A 14,327-nucleotide genomic window follows, 5' to 3' on the forward strand; every position below is an offset into this window, starting at 1 on the left:
TTACCTAGTTCAGTCTACAGTGTTACCTAGTTCAGTCTACAGTGTAACCTAGTGCAGTCTACGGTGTTACCTAGTTCAGTCTACGGTGTTACCTAGTTCAGTCTACAGTGTTACCTAGTTCAGTCTACAGTGTTACCTAGTTCAGTCTACAGTGTTACCTAGTTCAGTCTACAGTGTTACCTAGTTCAGTCTACAGTGTTACCTAGTTCAGTCTACAGTGTTACCTAGTTCAGTCTACAGTGTTCAGCTCATGTGATTGAAGTCATCCTGAGTTTATTTCCCGTCATGTTTTATTGTTTTAGAAACAATATCTTTGCCTGGGTGTTGTTCATCAGTAAATATTGTCGTGCCTCCTCCTCCTCCCTGGCGGTCGAGGGCGCCAGGCTACCCATCATACACTCCTGTTACCAACATTACATGCAGCTGCGCTCGTTGGGACTCACCTGGACTCCTTCACTTTGTTGATTACTCCCTGTTTATCAGTTTCCTGTTTCCTGTTTCCTTAGTTGTGTTCCCTGTGTTCTGCGTTGTTCCGTATTGTGTAATGTGTTCCTGTCCAGACGATGTTCCTGTTCCGTTTCATGTCCGTCAGCTAATAAACCTTTCCCGTACCTGCTTCCCATCTCCTACGTCGCTCCCGTAACAATATGTGACCAAATATACAGTGCTTGTCTCCGGGACTCTGCTTCAGTCCCTGTCTCCAGGACTCTGCTTCAGTCCCTGTCTCCTGGACTCTGCTTCAGTCCCTGTCTCCGGGACTCTGCTTCAGTCCCTGTCTCCGGGACTCTGCTTCAGTCCCTGTCTCCAGGACTCTGCTTCAGTCCCTGTCTCCAGGACTCTGCTTCAGTCCCTGTCTCCAGGACTCTGCTTCAGTCCCTGTCTCCAGGACTCTGCTTCAGTCCCTGTCTCCAGGACTCTGCTTCAGTCCCTGTCTCCAGGACTCTGCTTCAGTCCCTGTCTCGGGACTCTGCTTCAGTCCCTGTCTCCGGGACTCTGCTTCAGTCCCTGGTATGGCAAGAAATCACTGTGATTAAGACAGGCCTTTCTCTGAGATTTATAGTGAGTGAAGGTGGCTTGGACCACAGCCACGTCTCATAATACTACTGGGTCGATTGGTACCAGACAGAGAACCAGCCACGTCTCATATCACTACTGGGACGACTGGTACCAGACAGAGAACCAGCCACGTCTCATAACACTACTGGGTCGACTGGTACCAGACAGAGAACCAGCCACATCTCATAACACTACTGGGTCGACTGGTACCAGACAGAGAACCAGCCACGTCTCATAACACTACTGGGTCGACTGGTACCAGACAGAGAACCAGCCACATCTCATAACACTACTGGGTCAACTGGTACCAGACAGAGAACCAGCCACGTCTCATAACACTACTGGGTCGACTGGTACCAGACAGAGAACCAGCCACGTCTCATAACACTACTGGGTCGACTGGTACCAGACAGAGAACCAGCCACATCTCATAACACTACTGGGTCGACTGGTACCAGACAGAGAACCAGCCACATCTCATAACACTACTGGGTCGACTGGTACCAGACAGAGAACCAGCCACGTCTCATAACACTACTGGGTCGACTGGTACCAGACAGAGAACCAGCCACGTCTCATAACACTACTGGGTCGACTGGTACCAGACAGAGAACCAGCCACGTCTCATATCACTACTGGGTCGACTGGTACCAGGCAGAGAACCAGCCACGTCTCATAACACTACTGGGTCGACTGGTACCAGACAGAGAACCAGCCACGTCTCATAACACTACTGGGTCGACTGGTACCAGACAGAGAACCAGCCACGTCTCATAACACTACTGGGTCGACTGGTACCAGACAGAGAACCAGCCACATCTCATATCACTACTGGGTCGACTGGTACCAGACAGAGAACCAGCCACATCTCATAACACTACTGGGTCGACTGGTACCAGACAGAGAACCAGCCACGTCTCATATCACTACTGGGTCGACTGGTACCAGACAGAGAACCAGCCACATCTCATATCACTACTGGGTCGACTGGTACCAGACAGAGAACCAGCCACATCTCATAACACTACTGGGTCGACTGGTACCAGACAGAGAACCAGCCACGTCTCATAACACTACTGGGTCGACTGGTACCAGACAGAGAACCAGCCACGTCTCATAACACTACTGGGTCGACTGGTACCAGGCAGAGAACCAGCCACGTCTCATAACACTACTGGGTCGACTGGTACCAGACAGAGAACCAGCCACATCTCATATCACTACTGGGTCGACTGGTACCAGACAGAGAACCAGCCACATCTCATAACACTACTGGGTCGACTGGTACCAGACAGAGAACCAGCCACGTCTCATAACACTACTGGGTCGACTGGTACCAGACAGAGAACCAGCCACATCTCATAACACTACTGGGTTGACTGGTACCAGACAGAGAACCAGCCACATCTCATATCACTACTGGGTCGACTGGTACCAGACAGAGAACCAGCCACATCTCATAACACTACTGGGTCGACTGGTACCAGACAGAGAACCAGCCACGTCTCATAACACTACTGGGTCGACTGGTACCAGACAGAGAACCAGCCACATCTCATATCACTACTGGGTCGACTGGTACCAGACAGAGAACCAGCCACGTCTCATAACACTACTGGGTCGACTGGTACCAGACAGAGAACCAGCCACGTCTCATAACACTACTGGGTCGACTGGTACCAGACAGAGAACCAGCCACGTCTCATATCACTACTGGGTCGACTGGTACCAGACAGAGAACCAGCCACATCTTATATCACTACTGGGTCGACTGGTACCAGACAGAGAACCAGCCACGTCTCATAACACTACTGGGTCGACTGGTACCAGACAGAGAACCAGCCACGTCTCATAACACTACTGGGTCGACTGGTACCAGACAGAGAACCAGCCACGTCTCATAACACAAGTGGGTCGACTGGTACCAGACAGATAACAACTACTGTATATAGCCTCTCTACTGTATATAGCATCTCTACTGTATATAGCCTCTCTACTGTATATAGCCTCTCTACTGTATATAGCCTCTCTACTGTATATAGCCTCTCTACTGTATATAGCCTCTCTACTGTATATAGCCTCTCTACTGTATACAGCCTCTCTACTGTATACAGCCTCTACTGTATATAGCCTCTACTGTTATAGCCTATCTACTGTATATAGCCCATCTACTGTATATAGCATCTCTACTGTATATAGCCTCTCTACTGTATATAGACTCGCTACTGTATATAGACTCGCTACTGTATATAGACTCGCTACTGTATATAGCCTCTCTACTGTATATAGCCCCTCTACTGTATATAACCTCTCTAATGTATATAGCCTCTCTCCTGTATATAGCCTCACTACTGTATATAGCCTCTCTACTGTATATAGCCCCTCTACTGTATATAGCCTCTCTACTGTATATAGCCTCTCTACTGTATATAGCCTCTCTACTGTATATAGCCTCTCTACTGTGTATAGCCTCTCTACTGTGTATAGCCTCTACTGTATATAGCCTCTCTACTGTATATATCATCTCTACTGTATATAGCCTCTCTACTGTATATAACCTCTCTACTGTATATAGCCTCTCTACTGTATATAGCCTCACTACTGTATATAGCCTCACTACTGTATATAGCCTCACTACTGTATATAGCCTCTCTACTGTATATAGCCCCTCTACTGTATATAGCCTCTCTACTGTATATAACCTCTCTACTGTATATAGCCACTCTACTGTATAGAGCCTCTCTACTGTATATAGCCTCTCTACTGTATATAGCCTCTCTACTGTATATAGCCACTCTACTGTATAGAGCCTCTCTACTGTATATAGCCCCTCTACTGTATATAGCCTCTACTGTATATAGCCTCTACTGTATATATCCTCTCTACTGTGTATAGCCTCTCTACTGTGTAGAGCCTCTACTGTATATAGCCTCTCTACTGTATATAGCCTCTACTGTATATAGCATCTCTACTGTATATAGCCTCTCTACTGTATATAGCCTCTCTACTGTATATAGCCTCGCTACTTTTATAGCCTCTCTACTGTATATAGCCCCTCTACTGTATATAGCCACTACTGTATATAGCCCCTCTACTGTTATAGCCTCTATACTGTATATAGCCTCACTACTGTATATAGCCTATCTACTGTATATAGCCTCGCTACTGTATATAGCCTATCTACTGTATATAGCCTCTCTACTGTATATAGCCTCTCTACTGTATATAGCCTCTCTACTGTATATAGCCCCTCTACTGTATATAGCCTCTCTACTGTATATAGCCTCTCTACTGTATATAGCCTCTCTACTGTATATAGCCTCACTACTGTATATAGCCTATCTACTGTATATAGCCTCGCTACTGTATATAGCCTATCTACTGTATATAGCCTCTCTACTGTATATAGCCTCTCTACTGTATATAGCCCCTCTACTGTATATAGCCTCTCTACTGTATATAGCCTCTCTACTGTATATAGCCTCACTACTGTATATAGCCTATCTACTGTATATAGCCTCGCTACTGTATATAGCCTCTCTACTGTATATAGCCTCTCTACTGTATATAGCCTCTCTACTGTATATAGCCTCTCTACTGTATATAGCCTCTCTACTGTATATAGCCTCACTACTGTATAAAGCCTCACTACTGTATATAGCCTCACTACTGTATGTAGCCTCTCTACTGTATATAGCCCCTCTACTGTATATAACCTCGCTACTGTATATAGCCTCTCTACTGTATATAGCCTCACTACTGTATATAGCCTCTACTGTATATAGCCTCGCTACTGTATATAGCATTGCTACTGTATATAGCCTCGCTACTGTATATAGCCTCACTACTGTATATAGCCTCACTACTGTATATAGCTTCTCTACTGTATAAAGCCTCTCTACTGTATATATCCTCTCTACTGTTAGAGCCTCTCTACTGTATATAGCCTCTCTACTGTATATAGCCTCACTACTATATATAGCCTCTCTACTGTATAGAGCCTCTCTACTGTTAGAGCCTCTCTACTGTATATAGCCTCTCTACTGTATATAGCCTCTACTGTATAAAGCCTCTACTGTATATAGCCTCTCTACTGTATATAGCCTCGCTACTGTATATAGCCTCACTACTGTATATAGCCTCTACTGTATATAGCCTCACTACTGTATATAGCCTCGCTACTGTATATAGCCTCACTACTGTATATAGCCTCACTGCTGTATATAGCCTCTCTACTGTATATAGCCTCTCTACTGTATATATCCTCTCTACTGTATATAACCTCTCTACTGTATATAGCCTCTCTACTGTATATAGCCTCTCTACTGTATATAGCCTCTCTACTGTATATAGCCTCTCTACTGTATATAGCCTCTCTACTGTATATAGCCTCTCTACTGTATATAGCCTCTCTACTGTATATAGCCTCACTACTGTATAAAGCCTCACTACTGTATATAACCTCGCTACTGTATATAGCCTCTCTACTGTATATAGCCTCACTACTGTATATAGCCTCTACTGTATATAGCCTCGCTACTGTATATAGCATTGCTACTGTATATAGCCTCGCTACTGTATATAGCCTCACTACTGTATATAGCCTCACTACTGTATATAGCTTCTCTACTGTATAAAGCCTCTCTACTGTATATATCCTCTCTACTGTTAGAGCCTCTCTACTGTATATAGCCTCTCTACTGTATATAGCCTCACTACTGTATATAGCCTCTCTACTGTATAGAGCCTCTCTACTGTTAGAGCCTCTCTACTGTATATAGCCTCTCTACTGTATATAGCCTCTACTGTATAAAGCCTCTACTGTATATAGCCTCTCTACTGTATATAGCCTCGCTACTGTATATAGCCTCACTACTGTATATAGCCTCTACTGTATATAGCCTCACTACTGTATATAGCCTCGCTACTGTATATAGCCTCACTACTGTATATAGCCTCACTGCTGTATATAGCCTCTCTACTGTATATAGCCTCTCTACTGTATATATCCTCTCTACTGTATATAACCTCTCTACTGTATATAGCCTCTCTACTGTATATAGCCTCTCTACTGTATATAGCCTCTCTACTGTATATAACCTCTCTACTGTATATAACCTCTCTACTGTATATAGCCTCTCTACTGTATATAACCTCTCTACTGTATATAACCTCTCTACTGTATATAGCCTCTCTACTGTTATAGCCTCACTACTGTATATAGCCTCTCTACTGTATATATCCTCTCTACTGTATATAACCTCTCTACTGTATATAACCTCTCTACTGTATATAGCCTCTCTACTGTTATAGCCTCACTACTGTATATAGCCTCGCTAATGTTATTTTACTGATTCTATTAAATTATTTGTAACTTTTTTTTTCTTCTCTTTTTTTTGTTTTTGTTATCTAGTTTTTTTAGTTAACACTTTAAATAGTTTTCTTAACTTCTTAACGCATTGTTGGTTAAGGGCTTGTAAGTCAGCATTTCACTGTAAGGTCTACACCTATATCCAGATCATGTGACAAATACAATTTGATTAGATTTGAGATTGAGGGGCGATATAATCCATTTTAGAATAAGGCTGTAACGTAACAACATGTGGAAAAAGTCAACATGTCTGAATAGTTTCCTGAAGGCTCTAGATATATTTCCACACTATGAGGTTGAAATGCTACTGTGGAAATAATGAAACTGCCCTTTTAGTGTAGTGAGCTGTTTGAAAAGACCGACTGAAATAACAGCCTGTTTTGGTGGGATGGAGTTTCGGCCTGTCTGGTGACATTAGTTAATAGACCAATAAGAAAGAGTTCCAAACCTCTCTGTCAATGACAGCTAGTTTTCAGTTTTCCTCTCCCCCCTACTCAGACCTCTCGGTCTATAAGCACCCTAACCTGACAGAACCTAATTTGATGCCCTGTTTCTCCTTTCCTCTGGGTCTATAACCTTAACCATCATCACGGTTCATTTCAGATTGTTCCTCTGATCTTTTCCCGGGCCTGAGAATAGCAGGCTTCATCGCTAATGCTTTCTCTCTCTCTCTCTCTCTCTCTCTCTCTCTCTCTCTCTCTCTCCGTCTCCGTCTCCGTCTCCGTCTCCGTCTCCCTCTCCCTCTCCCTCTCCCTCTCTCTCTCTCTCTCTCTCTCTCTCTCTCTCTCTCTCTCTCTCTCTCTCGTAGGATTTCCTGATGGAAACATTTATCATGTTCAAGGACCTCATTGGGAAGAATGTCTACCCTGGCGACTGGGTCATCATGAACATGATGCAGAATAAGTGAGTACCGTACAGGGACTGGGTGGCTGTACACACACACACAGAGCGTACAAACACACACACACACAGAGCGTACACACACACACACACAGAGCGTACACACACACACACACACACATCGCCGTGCCGATGCTTTGATCCCCTCCCTTCGCTGTTGTTGCCTAGGAACGGCAGTCTGAATCAGGAGTGAGGAAGGGAAGTATTTTTATCTCTGCCATGAGTCCACACGGGCCTCGGAGTCCACACGGGCCTCGGCGTCCACACGGGCCTCGGCCTCCACACGGGCCTCGGAGTCCACACGGGCCTCGGCGTCCACACGGGCCTCGGCGTCCTCACGGGCCTCGGCGTCCTCACGGGCCTCGGCGTCCACACGGGCCTCGGGTCCACACGGGCCTCGGCGTCCTCACGGGCCTCGGAGTCCACACGGGCCTCGGCGTCCTCACGGGCCTCGGCGTCCACACGGGCCTCGGCGTCCACACGGGCCTCGGCGTCCACACGGGCCTCAGAGTCCACACGGGCCTCGGCGTCCACACGGGCCTCGGCGTCCACACGGGCCTCGGCGTCCACACGGGCCTCGCCGTCCACACGGGCCTCGGCGTCCACACGGGCCTCGGCGTCCACACGGGCCTCGGCGTCCACACGGCAAACAGAAGAGGGAGGGACGGATGAGGCAAACAATAGCATGAATGAGAGTCTGGGTTTGTTTGGGGTTTTTAACAGTTGGCTAATCTCCAACGTGACTGTCCTCCTCTGATCGTCCTCGTCTTCTTCACTTTGCTGCTGCTTGTAACTGTTGTATTTTATTTAGGTGGTTAACTCCCCTTCACCAACACTCATGCCCACGTGGGTCTTGTAAAGAAAACAATACTGGAGTGAAGTGTGGTTTGTAAGGGAAGAGTCACGGTGAAGGTTTTGTTTGAGACGAGAGTCTGTTTTGATGTAGTTGTCAGATCGAAGAGAAAGAACTAAGAAACCCTGACCCTGACCCTAACAAGAGAAAGAACTAAGAAACCCTGACCCTGACCCTAACAAGAGAAAGAACTAAGAAACCCTGACCCTGACCCTAACAAGAGAAAGAACTAAGAAACCCTGACCCTGACCCTAACAAGAGAAAGAACTAAGAAACCCTGACCCTGACCCTAACAAGAGAAAGAACTAAGAAACCCTGACCCTGACCCTAACAAGAGAAAGAACTAAGAAACCCTGACCCTGACCCTAACAAGAGAAAGAACTAAGAAACAGTTTGAGGACTTTTACGTTTTCATCTGTGGAATTAGCAAATGTTTTACAAAAAATGCTCACGTATTTCCAATAATAAAAAAAATATATCATGATAAACTCACACTTTGCCTATGTGCGAGTATGTACAGTATTTTCACTGTCTGTCTATAGATCCATAACATACCACTAGACTACAGTATGTCTATAGATCCATAACATACCACTAGACTACAGTCTGTCTATAGATCCATAACATACCACTAGACTACAGTCTGTCTATAGATCCATAACATACCACTAGACTACAGTCTGTCTATAGATCCATAACATACCACTAGACTACAGTCTGTCTATAGATCCATAACATACCACTAGACTACAGTCTGTCTATAGATCCATAACATACCACTAGACTACAGTCTGTCTATAGATCCATAACATACCACTAGACTACAGTCTGTTTATAGATCCATAACATACCACTAGACTACAGTATGTCTATAGATCCATAACATACCACTAGACTACAGTCTGTCTATAGATCCATAACATACCACTAGACTACAGTCTGTCTATAGATCCATAACATACCACTAGACTACAGTATGTCTATAGATCATAACATACCACTAGACTACAGTCTGTCTATAGATCCATAACATACCACTAGACTACAGTCAGTCTATAGATCCATAACATACCACTAGACTACAGTCTGTCTATATATCCATACCACTAGACTACAGTCTGTCTATAGATCCATAACATACCGCTAGACTACAGTATGTCTATAGATCCATAACATACCACTAGACTACAGTCTGTCTATAGATCATAACATACCACTAGACTACAGTCTGTCTATAGATACATAACATATCACTAGACTACAGTCTGTCTATAGATCCATAACATACCACTAGACTACAGTATGTCTATAGATCCATAACATACCACTAGACTACAGTCTGTCTATAGATCCATAACATACCACTAGACTACAGTCTGTCTATAGATCCATACCATACCACTAGACTACAGTATGTCTATAGATCCATAACATACCACTAGACTACAGTATGTCTATAGATCCATAACATACCACTAGACTACAGTCTGTCTATAGATCCATAACATACCACTAGACTACAGTCTGTCTATAGATCCATAACATACCACTAGACTACAGTCTGTATATAGATCCATAACATACCACTAGACTACAGTCTGTCTATAGATCCATAACATACCACTAGACTACAGTCTGTATATAGATCCATAACATACCACTAGACTACAGTCTGTCTATAGATCCATAACATACCACTAGACTACAGTCTGTCTATAGATCCATAACATACCACTAGACTACAGTCTGTCTATAGATCCATAACATACCACTAGACTACAGTCTGTCTATAGATCCATAACATACCACTAGACTACAGTCTGTCTATAGATCCATAACATACCACTAGACTACAGTCTGTCTATAGATCCATAACATACCACTAGACTACAGTCTGTCTATAGATCCATAACATACCACTAGACTACAGTCTGTCTATAGATCCATAACATACCACTAGACTACAGTCTGTCTATAGATCCATAACATACCACTAGACTACAGTCTGTCTATAGATCCATAACATACCACTAGACTACAGTCAGTCTATAGATCCATAACATACCACTAGACTACAGTATGTCTATAGATCCATAACATACCACTAGACTACAGTCTGTCTATAGATCCATAACATACCACTAGACTACAGTCAGTCTATAGATCCATAACATACCACTAGACTACAGTCTGTCTATAGATCCATAACATACCACTAGACTACAGTCTGTCTATAGATCCATAACATACCACTAGACTTGTCAGTGCAGTAATACCAGTCCTACTGCCTTGTCAGTGCAGTAACACCAGTCATACTGCCTTGTCAGTGCAGTAGCACCAGTCCTACTGCCTTGTCAGTGCAGTAACACCAGTCATACTGCCTTGTCAGTGCAGTAGCACCAGTCCTACTGCCTTGTCAGTGCAGTAACACCAGTCATACTGCCTTGTTAGTGCAGTAGCACCAGTCCTGCAGCCTTGTCAGTGCAGTAGCACCAGTCCTGCAGCCTTGTCAGTGCAGTAGCACCAGTCCTACTGCCTTGTCAGTGCAGTAGCACCAGTCCTACTGCTTTGTCAGTGCAGTAACACCAGTCCTACTGCCTTGTCAGTGCAGTAACACCAGTCCTAATGCCTTGTCAGTGCAGTAACACCAGTCCTATTGCCTTGTCAGTGCAGTAGCACCAGTCCTACAGCCTTGTCAGTGCAGTAACACCAGTCCTACAGCCTTGTCAGTGCAGTAGCACCAGTCCTACAGCCTTGTCAGTGCAGTAACACCAGTCCTACTGCCTTGTCAGTGCAGTAGCACCAGTCCTACTGCCTTGTCAGTGCAGTAGCACCAGTCCTACTGCCTTGTCAGTGCAGTAGCACCAGTCCTACTGCCTTGTCAGTGCAGTAGCACCAGTTCTACTGCCTTGTCAGTGCAGTAGCACCAGTCGTACAGCCTTGTCAGTGCAGTAACACCAGTCCTACAGCCTTGTCAGTGTAGTAACACCAGTCCAGACGTATTTTATTTAGTTCTGTATGCAGGTGGTCGGCCCTTTGCTTTGTAACAGAGATGTATTTTATTTAGTTCTGTATGCAGGTGGTCAGCCCTTTGCTTTGTGACAGAGATGTATTTTATTTAGTTCTGTATGCAGGTGGTCAGCCCTTTGCTTTGTAACAGAGATGTATTGTATTTAGTTCTGTATGCAGGTGGTCAGCCCTTTGCTTTGTAACAGAGATGTATTTTATTTAGTTCTGTATGCAGGTGGTCAGCCCTTTGCTTTGTGACAGAGATGTATTGTATTTAGTTCTGTATGCAGGTGGTCAGCCCTTTGCTTTGTAACAGAGATGTATTTCATTTAGTTCTGTATGCAGGTGGTCAGTCCTTTGCTTTGTAACAGAGATGTATTTTATTTAGTTCTGTATGCAGGTGGTCAGCCCTTTGCTTTGTAACAGAGATGTATTTTATTTAGTTCTGTATGCAGGTGGTCAGCCCTTTGCTTTGTAACAGAGATGTATTTTATTTAGTTCTGTATGCAGGTGGTCAGCCCTTTGCTTTGTAACAGAGATGTATTTTATTTAGTTCTGTATGCAGGTGGTCGGCCCTTTGCTTTGTAACAGAGATGTATTTTATTTAGTTCTGTATGCAGGTGGTCGGCCCTTTGCTTTGTGACAGAGATGTATTTTATTTAGTTCTGTATGCAGGTGGTCAGTCCTTTGCTTTGTAACAGAGATGTATTTTATTTAGTTCTGTATGCAGGTGGTCGGCCCTTTGCTTTGTAACAGAGATGTATTTTATTTAGTTCTGTATGCAGGTGGTCAGCCCTTTGCTTTGTGACAGAGATGTATTGTATTTAGTTCTGTATGCAGGTGGTCGGCCCTTTGCTTTGTGACAGAGATGTATTGTATTTAGTTCTGTATGCAGGTGGTCAGCCCTTTGCTTTGTAACAGAGATGTATTTCATTTAGTTCTGTATGCAGGTGGTCAGTCCTTTGCTTTGTAACAGAGATGTATTTTATTTAGTTCTGTATGCAGGTGGTCAGCCCTTTGCTTTGTAACAGAGATGTATTTTATTTAGTTCTGTATGCAGGTGGTCAGCCCTTTGCTTTGTAACAGAGATGTATTTTATTTAGTTCTGTATGCAGGTGGTCAGCCCTTTGCTTTGTAACAGAGATGTATTTTATTTAGTTCTGTATGCAGGTGGTCGGCCCTTTGCTTTGTAACAGAGATGTATTTTATTTAGTTCTGTATGCAGGTGGTCGGCCCTTTGCTTTGTGACAGAGATGTATTTTATTTAGTTCTGTATGCAGGTGGTCAGTCCTTTGCTTTGTAACAGAGATGTATTTTATTTAGTTCTGTATGCAGGTGGTCGGCCCTTTGCTTTGTAACAGAGATGTATTTTATTTAGTTCTGTATGCAGGTGGTCAGCCCTTTGCTTTGTGACAGAGATGTATTTTATTTAGTTCTGTATGCAGGTGGTCAGCCCTTTGCTTTGTAACAGAGATGTATTTCATTTAGTTCTGTATGCAGGTGGTCAGCCCTTTGCTTTGTGACAGAGATGTATTTTATTTAGTTCTGTATGCAGGTGGTCAGCCCTTTGCTTTGTAACAGAGATGTATTTTATTTAGTTCTGTATGCAGGTGGTCAGCCCTTTGCTTTGTGACAGAGATGTATTTTATTTAGTTCTGTATGCAGGTGGTCGGCCCTTTGCTTTGTAACAGAGATGTATTTTATTTAGTTCTGTATGCAGGTGGTCAGCCCTTTGCTTTGTGACAGAGATGTATTTTATTTAGTTCTGTATGCAGGTGGTCAGCCCTTTGCTTTGTGACAGAGATGTATTTTATTTAGTTCTGTATGCAGGTGGTCAGCCCTTTGCTTTGTGACAGAGATGTATTTTATTTAGTTCTGTATGCAGGTGGTCAGCCCTTTGGAGTTTGTTAAATTGTTGTTTCAGTCTGATAAACTTCTTGCCTGACTCATTGGGTTTCCATCTTTAGCTACTTCTGAATAATGCACCTGTCGGTTGGCTGACAAATTAACAAACATTTTCCATTTGTTTCTGTTGTCTGTTTTCCCACCAGAGTGTGTGTGTGTGTGTGTGTGTGTGTGTGTGTTTCAGTCATCCCACTAGGTTCTCTTTGTGTGTGTGTTTCAGTCATCCCACTAGGTTATCTTTGTGTGTGTGTGTTTCAGTCATCCCACTAGGTTATCTTTGTGTGTGTGTGTGTGTGTTTCAGTCATCCCACTAGGTTCTCTTTGTGTGTGTGTTTCAGTCATCCCACTAGGTTATCTTTGTGTGTGTGTGTTTCAGTCATCCCACTAGGTTATCTTTGTGTGTGTGTGTGTGTGTTTCAGTCATCCCACTAGGTTCTCTTTGTGTGTGTGTTTCAGTCATCCCACTAGGTTATCTTTGTGTGTGTGTGTTTCAGTCATCCCACTAGGTTATCTTTGTGTCTGTGTGTGTGTGTTTCAGTCATCCCACTAGGTTATCTTTGTGTGTGTGTGTTTCAGTCATCCCACTAGGTTATCTTTGTGTCTGTGTGTGTGTGTTTCAGTCATCCCACTAGGTTATCTTTGTGTGTGTGTGTGTGTGTGTGTCGTCCCACCACAGTGTGTTTTGTTGGGTTGTTTCCCCTCATTATGTATCCAAGGTGCCACAACTATTCATTCTCTGTCCTTACGAGACAGAGGCTCTGCTCTGTTTAATCCAGCCAGTTGTGTTTCATTCATTCTCTGTCCTTACGAGACAGAGAGAGACTCTGTTTAATGCTCTGCTCTGTGTTGCTGTGGGGACCACATGTTCTGCTCTGTGTTGCTGTGGGGACCACATGCTCTGCTCTGCTCTGTGTTGCTGTGGGGACCACATGCTCTGCTCTGCTCTGTGTTGCTGTGGGGACCACATGCTCTGCTCTGCTCTGTGTTGCTGTGGGGACCACATGCTCTGCTCTGCTCTGTGTTGCTGTGGGGACCACATGCTCTGCTCTGCTCTGTGTTGCTGTGGGGACCACATGCTCTGCTCTGCTCTGTGTTGCTGTGGGGACCACATGCTCTGCTCTGCTCTGTGTTGCTGTAGGGACCACATGCTCTGCTCTGCTCTGTGTTGCTGTGACATGCAGTCTTTAATCAGGTCTGTGTGAGGGAACTGAAGGAGGGATAGAGTTCACACCA

General features: G+C 44.3%; 1 protein-coding gene across 1 annotated transcript in view; it reads left to right on the forward strand.

Moving 5' to 3' along the window:
- The window catches only part of LOC139569900 (dedicator of cytokinesis protein 1-like), a gene marked incomplete at its 3' end in the record, with an annotated part of 159,581 nt that overhangs the window by 9,902 nt on the left and 135,352 nt on the right, over window positions 1–14,327 (forward strand). The window contains exon 2 of the mRNA XM_071391225.1: window positions 7,236–7,330. Coding sequence (XP_071247326.1) covers window positions 7,236–7,330 — 95 coding nt within the window. The remainder of the gene's footprint in view (window positions 1–7,235; window positions 7,331–14,327) is intronic.

Source organism: Salvelinus alpinus, chromosome 3, assembly GCF_045679555.1.
Source record: "Salvelinus alpinus chromosome 3, SLU_Salpinus.1, whole genome shotgun sequence".
NCBI classification, from domain to species: domain Eukaryota; kingdom Metazoa; phylum Chordata; class Actinopteri; order Salmoniformes; family Salmonidae; genus Salvelinus; species Salvelinus alpinus.